Here is a 20,076-nt window from a genome sequence, read left to right on the forward strand (position 1 = left end):
GTCCATTACATAGAGAAAACTCTCATCCCAGACACCTTCACAGCCGGCCGGAGTGGCCGTGCGGTTCTAGGCTCTACAGTCTGGAGCGGAATGACCGCTACGTTCGCAGGTTCGAATCCTGCCTCGGGCATGGATGTGTGTGATGTCCTTAGGTTAGTTCGGTTTAATTAGTTCTAAGTTCTAGGCGACTGATGACCTCAGAAGTTAAGTCGCATAGTGCTCAGAGCCATTTGAACCATTTTGAACACCTTCATTGTTCTGTTTAGGAATATTTACCTTAAAAATCAAGGAATTCAATTTTCTTGTGTTCACTCGAACTATAGAAACGAAGGTGCAAAATTATTGTAACCTACAGATCTTCATTACCTTCTCTCTGTATAGCGCCAAGCACTTTGTCATATCTGTATACTAACATGATGTTCACCAAAACCATCGCCCAGTAGTGCTAAAAACTATGATTTCCTCACTGTTATGACTAACAATATGCTGAAGAGCTGAAACTAACTTTCGTAAGATTCAGCAACAAAATACTCCACTGAGGAACTCAATCTACAGCACATCTGGTGTGACATTTCCTGCGTGAGAATCTACAGGATGAAGCGAAATTCGCGCACTCGGGCTTCGCAGTGCGACTCCTTACATGCCAGCTATAGAAAAACGTCTCTTGCAAAATTTTGTCCGGTGAGTACAACCAGCAGAAAAAGGACGTTAAAGAGTATCAATCTGGCAACACTGTAACCACATGAATAGTAATTACCTCTGTCAGCACATTTTACTTCTGCTGTACAGTTGGTGCGGTGGATATAGTTTTGGGTTAGCATGCAGGAAGTCAATGGTTCGATACTGGTTTGAGGCATACTTTTTTAATTTGGTAAATTTAGTGCAGGTGGTACGGTACCTGGCATCTTAATCGTTAACGACTGCAGCGGGTCCTTTACAATCGTAGAAATGGAAGATTGGTCAGCTTTCAAAGCAGCCCTTGCCACTTCGTGGGGGTGAATTTATTTGCTAGATTCGAAAACCTGTTTTCTTTGTATCCTTCTCCAATGGTACCATAAATTAGTATCAAGTATTATTCTTGCCTCGTTCAGGTCCATTACGTTTGGTTAGGGCCATACGTTACCAGTAGAACTAGCAACGTGCTTTGTGAATACTGTGAATGGTTCCAACAAGAACAGGAAGCCAACGACGGCTTCGTGAACACCGTAATATGGCCGGATGAAGCAGCATTCACTCTTGAGGGTGTCTTCAATATGCACAATGCCTACCATTGGTGTGAAGTTAACCTGTACGTCACCTGCGACCGTGGGTATCAAGTTCAATTTGTTATCAGCGACTGGGCTCTGAGCACTGTGGGACAATTTCTGAGGTCATCAGTCCCCTAGAACTTAGAACTACTTAAACCTAAGTAACCTAAGGACATCACACACATCCATGCCCGAGGCAGGATTCGAACCTGCGACCGTAGCGGTCGCGCGGTTCCAGACTGGAGCGCATAGAACCGCTCGGCCACTCCGGCCGGCCTATCAGCGACTGGGCCGGAATTTTGGGCGACAGGTGTTTAGGTCCATACACATTGCCTGACCAGCTGACTGCACGGAGGTATCATGCATTCCTCAAACGATATGCCCGATGCTCTGGAAGATGTTTCACTACACGTTTGGCAGAGGATATGGTTCTAACATGATCATACACCTCCACATTCTGGAATTAATGTGAGACAGTATTTGGACAGAACAGACACAGCGTTCACCTGACCTAAATCGCCTGGTTTTCTTCCTGTGGGGTCACCTGAAGGAGCACATGTACGTTACTCCCCCGACGAATATGGAAGAATTGGTAGTGCGTGTTGATGCTGCTCTTTTTACTGTGGATGCAGATTTTCTGCGAAGGATCCAGAGCTGCATGACACGGCGGGTTGCGCAGCGTTTGGACGTTCAGGGAGGTCGCTTTGAGCATCTATTGTTCCGAGGACAAAGTATTCTGTTGTGAAGGTCATGCGGTCATTAATTTGGACATTATTATTGTCACTGGTTGCTAATGTGCGACATCTGAGCGCTCATATTACATGTAGTGTAAATGATAAGCATATGTTGTGTTATTGTATTGTGCTATCATCTTTAGCATTTTGTAGTTATTCTGTCTTATGACAGGTCAGTTGTTTGAACTGTCAATTTCTTATTTGTCTAACCACGTATTTGTTACGTTCAAGGTTACAAAATGTTGTAAATTTAGGATACGTGTGGCCTAAGAAACGGTGTATGTTACAGTATGAAATGCCAGAATGAAATTAGGAAATTAAAAAAAATCCGCCCAAACTCAGGTTCGAATCCTCGATCTCCTGCATGCTAACCCAAAACTCTCTCCATTGCACCAACTGTAAGACACGATTAATATATGCTGTTAGAGGTTGTTACCATACGGAAGAATTCTACGACATGTTGAGTATCACACTGAAGTTTTTGTGTTTCAGGAATAGAAAGTAATGATTATTACAGACCTGTACTCATATAGGTGCTGTCATTTCGTTTCCAACACTACCCCCTCTAACTGCGCTCGTTTATTTGTGATGACCGTCAATGTCGTGATCGCAGCGGTCTGTTCACACATAAAAGGTGAATTAAATGGTTCAAATGGTTCAAATGGCTCTGAGCACTATGGGACTCAACATATTAGGTCATAAGTCCCTTAGAACTTAGAACTACTTAAACCTAACTAACCTAAGGACGTCACACACACCCATGCCCGAGGCAGGATTCGAACCTGCGACCGTAGCAGTCCCGCGGTTCCGGACTGCAGCGCCAGAACCGCTAGACCACCGCGCGGTGAATTAAATTAGCCCTGCCATTGACAATCTGCAACCGCGGGTGACGTGTAGGTTACCTCCCAAGATTGTGACAATACTCCACTGTTTAACTTAATCAAGGTCTGTATTTGAAATCTAATTCTAATCTACTGGATGCTGATGACATGTTTGCCGGCCGGAGTGGCCGAGCGGTTCTAGGCGCTACAGTTAGGAATCGCGCGACCGCTACTGTCGCAGATTCGAATCCTGCCTCGAGCATGGATGTGTGTGATGTCCTTAGGTTAGTTAGGTTAAAGTAGTTCTTAGTTCTAAGGGACTGATGACCACAGCAGTTTAGTCCCATAGTGCTCAGAGCCATTTGAACCATTTCTGACAAGTCTTCTATAAAAACAACTCTCAAACAAACAATGCAAAGTGAACGCGTATAGACATAAAACGGTAACTACTACTCATTAATCTAAATTTGATATTGGCAAAACGCGTATGATGTGACTCGAAATCACGCCATCGTTTATAAGACGCAAAGAGTTATGTGGTTGATATTAATTAACATCGAATTTAAGAAAGCCTCTACCCTTGCTGGTACTAGCAGCAAGGGCTCTGCGATGAAACAAATGGTACTTAACATATTTGCTATTAAAGAAGAGCAGCTCCGCAGCGGTGATATGGGCGCTGCTACCAGTGGTGGTTCAGACGAAGTGCTTTGCGCAGCTAAAGATTCTGACTACAAGGGGGCGTCAAATGGCGTCTGCATATTCCTTAGGTAGAAGTCACATCCGTACAGTGCCTGACACGAGTCAAGATCCGTGCTTGCTCATAGGCCAGGAGCAGAGCCTTAAGTGTGCGATAGTAAGGAGTACTTCGTACTGCCTCCATCTCCACAAAGAAGCACAGGGTCGAATCTCTGCTCACAGACTGACGAGTGATGCCACTTTCGAATGCTGAGACTGTACTTCCGTCACCTTGCCAGCAGTGTATCGAAACGCTGTCCAGTGAAGTTATGTCCTACTGACACCTTGCCAGCAATGTCTCTAAATGCTATCTAGTGAAGTGCGTCCTACGGACACGCGCCAGAGATCTCTCAAAGTCGCTATACAGCCAGCCATGTCCTATTGACATCCGCCAGACTGTCCGCTCTCCACGAGGAGACCAGTTTAGAGCAAACTTGTGAGGTGAAAGGCTGTGGGGGGGGGGGGGGGCGGATGTGAAGACCGCAGTTTCTGTAGTAATACTCGCGGCAAAGTGGCAGTCGCGAATCTGGCGTGTTTACATCTAAGATGGGTGTGTGTCAGCCGTCTTGACAGGAGCAGAATCTTCCTAGTTTCGGCACTGACCGACAGATGGCACTTTAAAATGAGTACGGTCAGTTTGGCTTCCAGCCACGTGATGGGGAAACTCAACGGCCGGCACGCTGGCTCATGGCGGGCTTTCTCCGAGCCGCTTTTAACATAGAGGTAAAGTGAATGCATGATGTAGAAATAAATAAAAACTGATCCCAATGTGGCACAAAGGAGCTTGTAGCCTCATTTTAAAGCAGAAAATTAGCCGGATGTGCTCATATAAACGCGCCTCCACTTGCCCTGGTAGTTTTTGAATTGTAATGAATTAAATATTTTAATAACTAAGTAAGATTGTAAATTGGACATCTTGAAGACCCTTTGGCAAAATTTTACGAACAAGGTGTCAAATAAAAGGTCCGAATGAGTTGTATTAAGATATCTATGTAACTTTTTTTACATGTTTCACAAATTCAGATGAGGCGCTGGAATGCTGTTTTCGTTATTATAAATGCAGAATTTTGATATATAAAAAATAGGAACTATAATGATAGCGGCAGTACGGAAAAGTAGACATAAAGAAATAGGTAATACAATAATAATATCTGTTATTTATGCATTTAAAGTTTTTAAACAATGAATAGTTCTATATGAAGAAGACCTGAATTTTAAATAATATGAGAATAAGATCTCGTACACAAATTCTGATGAAGAATCTGAATGCAGCTCAAAATTTCCGTCTGAATGGAAGTGTTACATGCATTTTATTGTATCTATATTAAGTGTAAGAGTAAATTTTATGTGCAAACAAACTTGACTTCAGAGTGTTCAAACCGACGGCTTTTAAGGACGACCAGTTTCTGTGGTAAGGTGCTGTCATTCAGTTGAGTTGAAAGGGGTAGCACATGTGACTCGCAAAAATCCGTGCACGAATTGGACTTACAATATTTTCGGACCGCGGAGTCGCCTGAACTTGTGATTTTCAGCAGTTGGGTGCTGCTGGACTTTGAAAAATCTCTGTGGTGGGTTTGTGAGACTTGTGAAAATTTCGCGCAAGAGTTGAATTTCGTACCACGAAGTCGTGTCGTACTTCAACTCTGAACAACCGCTGTGGGACATAGTGATTTCAGCTTGCGGTTGGACTTCGAATTTGGTTTATTATTATTTTTCGAGAAATATTCTCAAATGGTTCAAATGGCTCTGGGCACTAAGGGACTTGACTATCTGAGATCATCAGTCCCCTAGAACTTAGAACTACTTAAACCTAACTAACCTAAGGACATCACACACATCAATGTCCGAGGCAGGATTCGAACGTGCGATCGTAGCGGTCGCGCGGTTCCAGACTGAAGCGCCTAGAACCGCTCGGCCACACCGGCCGGAGAAATATTCTCCGCTCGGAACTTTATTCATCTTGGGATTTCAGATATTTTAAAAGAAACATTAAGTGAATAATTGCTGAATAATTGTGATTAATATTTGAGTGGCGCTGTTGAACTAACTCGGTAAATATGTGAGGTCAAATCAAGAACACTAAGCAGTATTTCAGTCAAATCTGTTCTGAACAAGTTAAAATAAACTCCAATTATTTATAATTGTGTTGTGTTCACCAAAAATTATTCCTGTCTGCTAAAATTGGTTTTTATAAACTTCATATTAATTTAAAATTACTGGGTAAAGTGCAGCGGATGTGGTTGGCACCCCTAAGACCTAACGTAGCCAATTCAGTTAGTAAGTCCAACCACATTTTACGGAACCCCAAGCGGATGGTATGTAGGTGCTTGGGTGATATCTGTCTTTCGTTTTTCATGCAGAAGCACCTGAGGGCTCGAGCCATCTAGTTTTACGAGGCTTTGAACTAAAATTATTGTGATCACCCGGTGCAACCAGTGTGTTTCTCCCGATCTCGCGCATAGAGAGAAACCGTAGCACGTCGCAGATGGTTTTCTCGACCCAGCGAAGCTCGGAAATGAGTATTTATCGTCCGTAGTAGCTCGCACTCTTCATACAGCCAATCACCAGCCCAATTGCAAATGGAACACCTACCACTCCAGAGATCAAGAAGCTATCAGAGAACCTCGTGTAGCTCATACTCAGTTCAGTAGAAACTTCTAGAACAAACTGCGATCCATCCTCCATTTATAGTTCAGCCAACCAGATACGTTTCTCCGTCTTTTGTCTTTTGTCAAGAATACACCCAGATACCTGGCTTCAGAACTTTCTGCGGCCATTAGCCCGCATTTGAGGCAGGCATTTCATGTGCAATCCTCGTGTTAAGAAAGGCAAGTCGCAGTACTTGTAACATCGTATCACGACGGACTTACGGTTTCACCATCATCTCACCCTCAGATCCTTAGCGATCACAAGTCCATAACGAGAAGCCCCTTTCTACTAGCCTCACGGCATTATTAGGCCGTAAACGCTCGGCATCCTCTTTTCAGAGCTGTAAAATTTACCTACGTGCAGCATGTGTTCTATGTTGATCACGGAGACCGTGAAGGCCCACGTTCGCCCCGCTGTCAGAGCCAGCGCGAAATTACACTCAAAGCATGCACCTCTACAGAATTGTTAGTACAAGGCTACTCAGTATCAACCAATAAATGCTTAATAATTCGATAACCTCAGCTAAAAAGTGCTATCCCTTACAAGTAAATGAAGTATGAATTGTCAAAATTATTCTCGTATGGTGGCTAAATTTTGTCGACATACACAGTATAAAATCTGTATCTATATAGTGCAGACAGTAGAAATTTGCTTCTTTCTCTTGTTTCCAGTGTATTTGGTCACATTATGCCACTTGATCCATTGTACTCTATGTACCATGCCAGTAAGCATGCTGTCAAGACCCTGCTTGAAGGGCTGAGGAAAGACCTGGTTGCCAGGAAGAGCAAGATACGGTGTGGGGTAAGTTTCAGACGCATTATGTTATTACATTTGAAAGGCTCTGAGCAGAAATGGAGCTGTTGATTCTGTGGTTAAGTAAATATACTTCTCAATTATGCAGATTTTTCTAAGCAAGTAAATGTGTATGGAAACTACAGAAAAGGAATATTAGTGCTGTTAAATAATGGAAATAGTCATGGAAACTCCAAAAATCTGATTTATATCCAGACGGCATATTACTCTGTAGATAACACAGCGTTAAAAAAGACATTATAGGGATTCAGGCTTCAAGACAAAAGTAAGAGGTTAATTAATAGAATCATTACTAACACAATCTCACAGACGACAATTCCACTTTGTAGCAGACTGTATGCCCAACTAAGACTTTCTGTCTGTCTGATGCAATGCTCAGAGTTTCGTCTCGAACCTGAAACCTTGACTTCGGCAACAGAACTCATACTGGCTGAGTTACCCACGCAAAGACCGTCTTCTTATTTCCATCCTACCACTAACTCCCTCCTGTGTTCCAACTCTCTCTTGCATTCCAAAATTCTTAACAGGTCCCTAGAGGTACCTTGCTTCATTGAACTCCCTGAAAGAATGAATATTCCCAAGAAATGTAATGAAATAACCTCCGGTCGGGAGACAATATTTAGTAAATAAAATTATCAAACAGTAAATACGTGTAACACTAATTCTTTATTCCCTGCTAGTATTCCAGACATAATAGAAATTCTCAAGACTGGTATGACGTATACATTGTTCAGCAATTACACTTGTAGCGGGGAACTGACCATTTTATCTCCCATAATGAAATCACTCAGAACAGCTTAACCTGCGTTCTGACGCTGTTCCCTCCATAATTTGTCTGCAGGTAAAACCGTAACTTGACAGCTACCCCAGATCTGTTGTTTCATCCACACTGGCCATCTGCTGTCACTTATGGCTCATGTGGTGTCTTTTACCAGCAGTAACTTAACTGCAAAGGTGGAATCTGTGTTATATTTTCAAGTGTAGGTCAGGTAGCAGGAACAAAATCGGAACATTGGGCTGAAAGAGAAACCATCGGACATGGAATGGAGTCTGACGCTGTCAGAAAATGACAGTAGACCTTGGGGTGAATACAAGGCTCAACTGAACAGAAGACAGACTGAAATGCCTGAAGAATGCCAAATCAGGATGCCCACCCCAAAATGGAATCACCTCATCACTTATAATGCACTCATATCAACCAAACCCAATATCTGGAAGGCCCGTGTTCAGGAGTTTCCATATCCTTCCCCCCAATCCTGTTCTAGATGATGTTGAGTTTCCCATAGTATCATCTTGCCATTGGTGGCTCAGTTTCCAATGTATCACAACGAACAGTCGAAATTACGTATCCCCACTGTGTCAATCGAGGTTGCAGGCTTCGACTCCTTTTAGAGAATTCCCCAGCAGCGACCAGTATGGATATAAGAATCCAAACTGTGCTCCCGAGGAAGTCTCACACAAGGCACCTCTCACTGTCTGCACCCACCATAATTTCCCTACCAAAAGTTTACAAGGATAAGATCCCATTAAGACCCATCATTAACTTCCGAAATGCTCCATCCTACCACCTAGCCCAACAAACATACACACTACTGAAAAAACTGTACACAATTGATAACAACAGGAATATGGAAAACGCAAAAGAGTTAATCGACAGAATCAAGAACATACACATACCGGACACAGCAGCCCTCATATCATTCGACGTCACATCAACGTACACATGTATTCCAATAAATGAAACAACCAACATCATCACACTTAAAACAAGGGAACACACCAGACACACACATCAATAAAGTAACTACCATACTCATGACAATAGCACCACAAAATTATTTTGTATTCAACAAAGAATTTTATTCTCGACATGAGGGACTGCCAATGGGATCACGAATCAGTGGCCTCCTAGCTAGCATATTCATGAACAACCGGGAAAACATGATCTTCAGACACATAATAAAGCCAAAAAACTACAAAGTTATATACTAGTACCGCTATGTTGATGACATAATATGCCTGATTGATGAATCACATACACGCATAGAACAGCTACACAATGAAATAAAAAAAATTACGCCCAAAAATCAACTACACATTACAAACAGAAACTAACAACACACTACACTTTCTAGATCTCACAGTACATACAAACAACACACACAACTTCACAATATTCAGGAAACCGACAACCACAAGCACCATCATTCAGAACCTATCAAACCACCCACTGACACATAACATGCAAACTTCAGATTCATAATATACAGATTAAACAGAACACCCAAGAACAAACAGAACTACACACAACAACTAAACACAATAAAACAAGTAGCAGTAGAAAATGGTTATACTACCCATAAGGTACACAAGTTAAATAAAAGAAATATGCGAACAATACAAAAATGAACATACCACACACACACACAAATCCTCACCCAGCACAGAACAACACAAAACACAAACAATGACGACACACACGACACAGAAGAGCAACAACACACGCACAAAACGAAATGCCACATACTCACCTACAATTAAAAGGTTGTTCATAGAATAGGCAACATATTAAAGAAACAGGGACTCCAAATAGGATACAGGACAGAGAACATAACACAGAAAAAGATCAGAACACAAGAAACACCCATTGATAAATTTGACAGATCAAGAATATATGAACTCACATGCAACACTTGCCAGTCAGCGTACATAGCCGGCCGGTGTGACCGAGCGGTTCTAGGCGCTACAGTCTGGAACCACGCGACCGCTACGGTCGCAGGTTCGAATCCTGCCTCGGGCATGGATGTGTGTGACGTCCTTAGGTTAGTTAGGTTTAAGTAGTTCTAAGTTCTAGGGGACTGATGACCTCAGCTGTTAAGTCCAAAGTGCTCAGAGCCATTTGAACCAGTGTACATGGACAAACATCCAAAAACTTGAAAACCAGACATTCGGAACATCTCAGAGCTTTAAAAAGCAACAGCTCCCATAGCACATTTGCTGATCACCTTGTAGCCAACAATCACCACCCAACCACAATAGAAACAGACTTAAGAATACTAAAACCCAGCCATATCCCATACAGAAAACTGACCATTGAGGAAAACTTCCATTTACAGGAGGCAATAGCAGAAGGAAAACAGGTCTTAAACGAATACAATACACTTTACAAGGAAACACTATTTAACACATTACAGGAATTTTACAAATAAAACAGCACAAACAGATAAAGTCTACACACATACACTCCGCCACGCACACACAGTCACGTACACACACACACACACACACACACACACACACACACACACACGCAAACACAAAGATAAAATGCAAATAAAATTCAAATTTAGCGCAGAACTCTCTGGTGAATAAATGAACACTGACTGGGTTGGAACACACAACAAACCACAATAACACTGTATTTTGGTGAATTGAAAAGTGTTTTACTTCGGTATTTGTCGATAATACTTGTTATAGTTACGTGTGCATAACACTCCAGCATGACGCGGAGAATGGAAGTTCTTGCCACACGAAAACCTAAGTAAAAACGAATATGGGCGCCAAAACATCGCGACAAACTAAATTACATTGTAGAAGATAGGTAAACTCCTAGCAAAAAACTTTCTCGTCAACATCATTTGGTTGCAGATGACAAGCTACCTGTAGTAATTAACACACAAGGGGTCCAGAAAATTCATGCACACCAAATGTAAAGGTATTTACAAAAAGAAACGATCTGTTGGTTAAACTAAAGATGCACATAGTTTATAATTATTTAACAAAAATGTTCACATTGCAGAATAAATGAAAACGAAAACCCACTGATGATGGCACAGTGGTGCCGTAACATGTTTAGGTACTGACAAAAAACGGTGTTTCGCATAACTGGCGGATCTCACATTCAACAATTCATGTTTATGACTTTGGCATATGAGTGTTCATTAAATATTGTTATGTCTTTGGTCTTAAGCTCTATAAATGGTTCTTATGGTGCTAGATGCACAACAACCCGTCCAGGACAACCTTAGATACCATGTAACCATCATTTTTAAGCAGATCCAGATAGAATGGGGCGTTATAAATATGTTTTTAGTGTGTACTTTAAGGTAGTAAAGTGCTCCAAACCATCATTTTCGGCCAGGACTCCAACATATGGCCACATTTACAGTGCTATTAACAGTAAATTAAGATGTTTTACTTTACCCCGTGGTAACCAGATCTCGCCACACATTGTGTTTAAAGCTATGTGTCAGCCTTCCTGCACATTTACAGTAGCTTCTTCTTTTTGCAATTGCAGTTCTTATTGTTGCTTTACGGCAGTTGCATTCGGCATACACTCCAGTTTTCGATTTTTGTTTTAAATGTCTCCCATTTCCAATTTTGTTTTCGTACACACAACGTAGTAACTGCACTAAAAGGTGAAATTTCGTTAATTGGTGTGGTTTGAGAGTGTGTAAGACTTTTTTTCTTAGGACGTGTCGAATAACATTATTTCTGGGTACCAGTCCTAATTCGGTGATCTCTATACCCAACGACGTGGTGGAGGACAGTGTCCTAGATTGAGGGAATTACGTTTCTCTTCCTTTAATGTAGCACTTCTGCGTTGTACTTATGTTGTCTGTGTTGGGGTCAGTGTTCAGAATCTCTGCACAGTTTACACATACATAATTAAGGCCATATGCAGACAGAGCATAACCATAAGATTTTCTCGGTCTTGAGAGTATGGCAGACTTACCTGAACACCAGTCAGTTTTCGGTTATATTTATTACCCCAGTGGACAAACTAAAGAATATTGTTATACACCACACAGAAGATAATATGTAAATTATTAGTTAACTGACACTACATGGGTGTAATTGGCACAGAAGACAGTGGATCACATTGTAAATAGTGTTTGTTATATTTAACAGTTTTACACAGAGTCAAATACACGATACATTCTGTACTAATAAATTGTTCCTTCCAGTCTGGCAATACCTTGTTCCCTAGGCCAAGGAAGACGTAAAACTTTCCTGTAGTCACTTGTCTGAACGCTTCACAAAATATGTAAGGAAGTGTCTCTGATTACTGATCAAAACGTCCTAATTCCTGGCTTAGAAACACGCTACCGCTGATGTTTTCATTAATGATCGGCATTGGCGGCGAACAAGTCCAGCATATGAAGTCACCCTCATTCTGCCAGCGGCCTTGGCAAAGAGGGATGACGAACGGACAGAGGTTCAGGGGACTCTCTTGTCGTAGGGGTGGGAAACTGCCCATAAGGCAGAAGAATCAGTAGTGATCAACGGCATGAAGATGCAGAAGGCAACGTAAGCCATTACATTAAAGAGACGTAACGTGTAACCACAGTATATGTAGCCTGTAATGGGAAAAGTGTCATGATGATCTCTCCACATGCAAAACATTCCGGAATAGTTCGTATTCCGATCTGGAGAGGTGACTGCTAATGGGAAGGTGACCATGAGAAAAGGTTGAATAACCAACGAAAGGATAACATTCTATGGGTTGAGGCGTGAAATGCCAGAAACGTGAACATGGTATGGAAGCTAGAAGAACTGGGAAGTGAAATGCAAAAGTCAGTCTAGATATAATAGGGGTCAGTGAAGTGAAATAGAAATAAGAAGAGGATTTCTGGTCAGAAGAGTATAGGGTAATAGCAACAGCAACAGAAAATGGTGTAACAGGAGAAGAATTCTTTATGAATAGGAAGGTAGGACAGAGAGTGCGTTACTGTGAACAGGTTAGTGATAGGGTTGTTCATATCAGAATCGACAGCAAACCACACCGACAACGACAGTTCACATATACGTACGTGCCGACGTCACAAGCTGAAGATGAAGAGAGAGAGAAAGCATATGAGGGTATTCAAAGGTAATACAGTATGTAAAGGGAGATGAAAATCTAATCATTATGGGGAACGAATGCTGCTGTAGGAGAAGAAGTCGAATACATATTTACAGGGGAATATGGGCTTGGGACAAGGAACGAGAGAGGAGAATGTCTAATTGAGTTCTGCAGTAAATTTCAGATAGTAATAGCGGATACTCTGTTCAAGAATCACAAGAGAAAGAGGTATACTTGGAAAAGGACGGGTAGTACGGGAAGATTTCAGTTAGATTACATCATTGTTAGACAGGGATTCCAAAATCAGATTCTGGATTATAAGACATACCTGGAGCAGATATAGACTCAGATCACAATGTAGTAGTGATGAAGAGTAGGCTCATGTTTAAGAGATTAGTTAGGAAGAATCAATACGCAAGGAATTGTGATATAGAATTACTAAGGAAGGACGAGATACGCTTGAAGTTTTCTAAGGCTTTACAAATAGCTCAGTAGGCTGTATAGTTGAAGAGGAATTGACATCTCTAAAAGGGCAATTGTAGAAGATGGAAAGAAAAAACATAGGAACTAAGATAGTAACTGCAAAGGAAATATGGGTAATAGAAGAAGTACTTCAGATAATCGATGAAAGAAGGAATTGCAAAAATGTTCAGGGAAATTCAGAAATACAGGAATACGAGTCACTTAGGAATGAAATAAACAGGAAGTGTAGGGAAGCTGAGATGTGAAAAATGTTAAGAAATCGAAAATAAATGATTGTCAGACGTACAGACTCAGCGTATATGAAAGTTGAAACAACCTTCGGTGAAATTAAAAGCAATGGTGCTAAAATTAAGAGAGCAACGCCAATTCCAGTGCCAAGTGCAGAGGAGGGAGGGGATAGGTGGAGAGAGTACTTCGAAGGCCTCTCTGAGGGGGGATGAGTTGTCTGATGTGATAGAAGAAGAAACAGTGGTCAATTTAGAAGAGATAGCGAATCCAGTATTAGAATGTCGAAGATTGGAGAGCGCAAGATCAAATAAGGGAGAACAGGTAGATAAAATTCGATCAGAATTTCTAAAATCACTGGGGGAAGTGCAAAGAAAACGCCTATTCACATTGGTGTGTAAAAATGCATAGGTCTGGCGACGTACCATCTGACTTTCGGAAAAATATCGTCCACACAATTCCGAAGATTTCAAGAGCTGACAGGAGCGATAATTATCGCTAAATCAGCTTAGCAGCTCATGCGTCCAAGTTATTGACAAAAATAATATATGAAAGAATGGAAACGAAAATTGAGGATGAGTCAGAGGGCGATCAGTTTGAGTTTAGGAAAGGTAAAGGAACCGGAGAGTCAGTTCTGACATTGGTTGATAATGGAAGCAAGACTAAAGACGTAGTAGCCCTTAATTTAAGGAATAAATGTATGAGAGTGTACATTTTGAGCACAGCATTCTATGGTAGTGAAAAATGGAGTGTGGGAAACCAAAACAGAAGAGACTCGAAGCTTTTCAGATATGGTACTACAGACAAACGTTTAAAATTAGGTGGAGTGATAAGGTAAGGAATGAGGAAGTTCTGGACAGAATTGGAGAGGAAAGGAGTATGAGGAAAACATTGACAAGGGGAAGGGACAGTATGATAGAACATCTTTTAAGAGTTCAGGGAATGACTTCCATGGTACTACAGACAGCTGTAGAGGGCAGAAACTGTAGAGGAAGACAGAGGAGTTTACCCAGCAATTAATTGCGGACGTAGGTTGCAAGTGCTTCTGTGTGATGAAGAGGTTGGCATATGCGGTCCGCATCAAACCTGTCAGAAGACTGGTGACTCAGAGAATTAAAGTGGTGGTCACTGATAATTTTGTTCACAACAGGGTTTCTGATTTGACATTTAAATATACCCTACCATTGGAAGTCATCCACGTTAAACAGTCTATTACAACTGCCTTAATGCTGTCCACAATCACACCGATGTTTTGCTGTAGTATTCTTCCATGCAAAAGTCGTGGATTGATTTTAGGTAGTCGTTCATCTCGATTTTATTAAAGCTTCCGGCGAAATCTTACGTTATGTCTTAAACCAGAAGGCAATAGTCGTCTACACGTAGCTGCTACAATATTGAAGACAGGCCTTCCAGTAGAACAGCCATTTTTATGCCAGCTAATTCCACTTTATATGACATAGCTACAGGATTTTTACAGTTCTTCGAAATGGTTTTCAGTGTTTTCTTACAGATTTTATCCAATATTCCTCTTGCGGTTACACTGCGATTCTCGAGCAGGAGCAATGGTGGCTTCGCCTTGACACCGTCTTGGAGCGACGACAGTGGTGAATTTACTAAGTAGCTAATAGTTAAATTAGACACACCCCTCTTTCTTTAACATGTTATCTGAAAAAAAAACTAAACTCCACCCGAACAGGCCATGGAGGCCCAACGTTACCGACCGACCGCCGTGTCATCCTCAACCCACTGGATGCGGGTAGGGAGTTTCATGTGGTCAGCACACCACTCTCCCGACCGTATGTTAGTTTACGGGACCGCTGCTTCTCAAGTAGTTCCTCAGTTTGCTTCACAACAGCTGATGTCACCACACTTGCCAACAGTGCTCGGCAGACCGGATGGTCAGCCATCAAAGTGCTAGCCCAGCCCGGCAGCGCTCAACTTCGTTCATCTGACGGGAACTGGTGCTGCCACTACCTCAAGGCCGTTGGCTCTGAAGGGAGTAAGGACATTTAAATTCTTCTTGCTAACAAGCGTACCATTTTCGGTGTAATTTATCTTTCCAGTGTCGGAAACATTATTTTAGAGGTTCACCAGTAATAACCATAGACCGAAGCGTTCGTCAGTTGGTCTAGTCCTCTTCCCCAATAGCTGAGGCATGTTGAGCGCTTCGACTACCACAGAAGAATGATCGGTTGAGGCTGTCAACGTTCCTTTTAGACTCGTTATAAACAAAGATGGCGCACTTCTGATCGCGTAATCTTTCGGGCATAGTTTCCGAGTTTGGTTGTACTTTGCAATCCAATTGTAAACGGCTAGTGAAATTGCTCTATTTTGTGGCAAGGTTTCCGTAGAAAGGAGGGAGACTATCCCAGCGAGTGGACAAAACAGTGTAATGCTGCATCCGAGCGTGATGGTTGGATTGTGCAGCGCGGGGGTAGGGTGGTACCCATGTATTTACAGCAGGATAACGTCAACAGACTGCCTGAAATAGCGATCTATGTGTGTGTGTGTGTGTTTCATTCTTCGTTTTGGCCATTAGCATTGCCATTTGGATGAATAGGTGGATACCCTACTTGGATAGAGTCTGTATTAGTGTTGGATGGCACAGATAGAAATAGCAAACTACAGCTGGTTATGTAAGCAATATGAGCATATCTATAATTGCATATTAACATATGAACTGGATAAATATTGAAAAATGACATTCTTTATCTAAAGCATCCCCAACTCTTTACTCGTCAATCAAACCCCAAACCGCATGGGTATCGTGGTAATAAAATATGTCACAGATAGAGCCTTACAAACTACAGACCATGTCATCATTAAATCGACATTACTGAGGTGGCTCTGCCTCCCTGGAGTGACAAGGATGCCTTGCCTCTCTACTTGTTTTACATCTATGTTGCTCTACGATTGGTTATAACGTATTGTACCTGCAAGCCGGAATGAGGAGTTTCCTTACTGTCTACCATTAACAGAACGGAGATTCGGATCCTAACACCTGATGCGTGACACCTCACACCTGATTCCTGATGCATCACGACCAATGCCTAACACCAGACAGCAGTTTTTTTTTTTTTTTTAAATGGACTTGTAGTCCGGGGTGATATGTTACAATACAGCATCACCGGTCTATTGCGGTCTAACTGTGTTGGTGAGGCGGTAAATTTCCACAGGGCAGTGACTGCGTCACTGCAATTCACTTTGGAGGTGTGGCGGTGGGACTTGTAGTCCCGTACCACCCTCTGACGGTGATAGTACTACATGAGTCAGGCAGTAAATTTTGCCTAACATGGGCAGGTGAGGGTGTGGCGGTGGGACTGGTAGTCCCATACCGAGGGTGATGAGACAGCCCTAAAAGAAATAGACACACTTGTACACACGATAGTACAATTCAGCTAGGAGTTTACAATTAGACTGCAAGTACGAGCAAATTTAGAATGAATGAGTGGAAAATAATGTGATCAGAAATACATCCCTCTTTGATCTTTAGAGTGTAAAACGAGGATTGTGTGGTAGTGGAAAGTCCTCTTCTAATGTTCCAAACGTGCCTCACCTATTAGTGAGGGGAAGAGACCAACTGATGAAAGTTTTGGTTTGTGGTTATTACTGGAAAACATGGACAATCTTATTACTGATATCGGCAGTATAAATTACTCATCCATGAATAAATATTTTTTGTGTACACGACAATTATTTATTTGGTCGCTTCCTGTTTTGCACCTTCTCATTCACAGAATTCAGGTAAGTATTGAGCACATGTCACATCATCTGTCCTTCTCTTGAAGAATTGGAGAAATAATTCTGGAGACTTCGTTAGTACGACGATCAAAGCACAAGTGGTCGATGGGCACCTGCATCCACTGTTCCTTCAGAGCCTCTGTGTATGTGGTAAAATCGCATTCCTCCAATGCGTAAATTAATGTGTACGCAGGGTCCAGGGTCCGGAAAATCAACTCACTTCCTGGCATTCATGTCTCCAGTAAGCACGGCACAGCTGTTGCTGTCAAGTGGGATATCTGCCTGTTCTCTAGTTGCAGCAGCAGGTCGCAGCAGCCACGGTGCCTAGCTATCGGTTCTTTGTTTCTCAACCTTTGTTGATACCGAGAAAAGTCTTTTGGACCTGACCTGTCTCTCAGGTTGCATCAGCAGGTCGCAGCGTGCATGGCACTGCTGTGTTCAGTCATCAGTTCTCCAGTTCCTCTAAAGCCGCACGTGGTGCAGCAGTTGGCATTGTGATTACAGTTCACGGTAGCTGCAGATCGATAATGGTCATTAAACCATAAGGGAATTTATATGCGTGTAGGAGGTAATATGTGCAGAATGGAAGTACGTCCAAATTCCTTTGCAGAACCAACGCCTCAATACAGTTCTGCTGAAATAATGCAGGGAACATTGTTGCTTAAATACAGGACATAGGACGCTAAATTAGCAACATACGACGAGTTGCCTCTTGTTGCTAAATAGCAGTTGGATGAGCTAAGTGAAGAGGAACAAATTTACACTGGTTGTGGCGATGAAATTGTGTGTTTTCATAGTGGCGGTGTTTGGAATCATTGGCATGAAAAGGATTCTCCTTGGACAACAGACACTGTGTGGTTCTCCAAATGTTTGTTTCTAATTCGTGTAAAGGACACTGACTCCGTGGCTACTAACTGTCGAACGAAAAATGAGACAACTACTGCAAACGAAGTGTTACATATTAAACTTCAGGCAGATATCCTGAACAAAGCAATGAGGATACTCGTCTGTCCAATATTTTCTTCCAGGACGAGGTGGGCGCGTTGTTGCACTCACGTGAACACATGACAACCTGTGTTAAACGTGCAGTCTCCATTTTCTCATGTGTTGCATATTACGCGCCTATACTATCTATAGTTATTCATTTAGTATTCAATTCATTCAACGTAAACAAGACAGCACAAGCAGAAAGGTTTTTTTTCACCAAATTAATATGTAACTGTTGTGAAGCACAATAAACGTCTTTTTTTTTGTAAAGAAGTTGACGTATGCTATCATAACCATATCCACGAAATAAATGACGTATTTACATACGTCTATTAAAAAGTGCTACACAGAGTGTCTCGATTATATGCAACAACGCTAAGACAATGAGAAATTTTTGTGGCACATTTGTTTGTATTACGATAGCCATGCACATTAAAGAAAATTTAGGTGCGCAATATTTAATTTGTGCTTGGAAAGTGTGAGACGTCTCGCAATAAATTATGGTCCACAGCTGTTTCTCGAGATATCAACTCTGATGTTGTCCTTGGAAATGTCACATATGCCAGTACTACGTTCTATCATTGTGTGTGTACAAGCTGTACGTGTTCTTCTGTTCTCTAAGTAATATTTTTCGTAATAAAAAACACCTTATTCTTTCCTTCATTTCTTTGTAAGACAGTTGTGTTATGCACGTGTTTGTGCTGTTGTAGTTGGCTACTGGTTCCTATTTTCGCAAGACATGTTTTGCAGAATGCAACTGCACGGATAGAATACTCACAGTAAGTATTCAACAACGTGACCAACACTGCTTGTAACCTCCCCCTCACTTATCGACCTTAATGACAGTGAAAAATTAAACCGCGTGTACCTAATGGAAATTTGGGAAAAAGCAATCGTCACCGAAGTTAATCTGTCGGTAAAGAGGGAGGAAAGGGTTACATCTAAATGAAAGAAAAAATGCAAATGAAATTGGTGGAAATTAATTTTGAGGAAAGGGTAAAGTAAATGTGCTGTCGTCACGTTAACAATTAATTGGCGTTAATTAGATATTTGAGATCTGGGGAAAATTACGGTCGCCAGTCCTATGGACAACTACTATAATAACTGAAAAAGAAAGGTTATTGTACATATAATTAACACTAAAAGCGTGGCAACTGAAGGTTGACACGTGTTGTGTGAAAACTGAAAGTTTGTCAGAAGTAATAAATTTCGCTACACTCTGATTTAATTTAGCAAAAGAATTAATGAAACCGGAAAATTGAAAGTTAATTTAGTGACTGAAATTAATAGTGAGATTTGTTTCTGAAGCACTACGAAATTCAGTAAAATAAGGTTAGTCTTGGGCTACCTCAACAATCATTTCAAAAGCTACTTGAATCTACGCAATTTAGAAATAAGAGATTTAACTTTGAACTTGAATTAAACGATTCTGAACAATTAACAATAGTAACATTTACTACGTACCAAGCCGAGCTGCAGTCACAGGTAAGCTAAAATATGGTAACAAAACTCTCACTCTTAATTTCTGCTTGCGTAATCTAAATATTGTAGCCAGCTATGAATACTTTAACTGAACTTTGAAATTAAAGCAGTGAAATGGAATGATATTACGTTAATACTGACGTTTGAATTTCAACGACACTCGGGTTCATCCCAGAAAAGGAAGGGACCCTGCTTGGTAATGCAATTGGGACAATGAGCAACAAAGGTTCATGCTAAGTTGCTGTATTTTTGTAATGCAACAGTTTTAAAAGCTGAGGTCTGCCATACAGTTCTAAAACTTTACGTGCTTCCAG

At 41.5% G+C, this 20,076-nt stretch overlaps 1 protein-coding gene across 1 annotated transcript in view; it reads left to right on the forward strand.

The window, feature by feature from the left end:
• The window catches only part of LOC126144568 (dehydrogenase/reductase SDR family member 11-like), a 59,458-nt gene that overhangs the window by 25,328 nt on the left and 14,054 nt on the right, over window positions 1–20,076 (forward strand). The window contains exon 4 of the mRNA XM_049915499.1: window positions 6,858–6,987. Coding sequence (XP_049771456.1) covers window positions 6,858–6,987 — 130 coding nt within the window. The remainder of the gene's footprint in view (window positions 1–6,857; window positions 6,988–20,076) is intronic.

The sequence above is a fragment of the Schistocerca cancellata genome, chromosome 2 (assembly GCF_023864275.1).
Source record: "Schistocerca cancellata isolate TAMUIC-IGC-003103 chromosome 2, iqSchCanc2.1, whole genome shotgun sequence".
In the NCBI taxonomy this organism is placed as follows: Eukaryota; Metazoa; Arthropoda; class Insecta; order Orthoptera; family Acrididae; genus Schistocerca; species Schistocerca cancellata.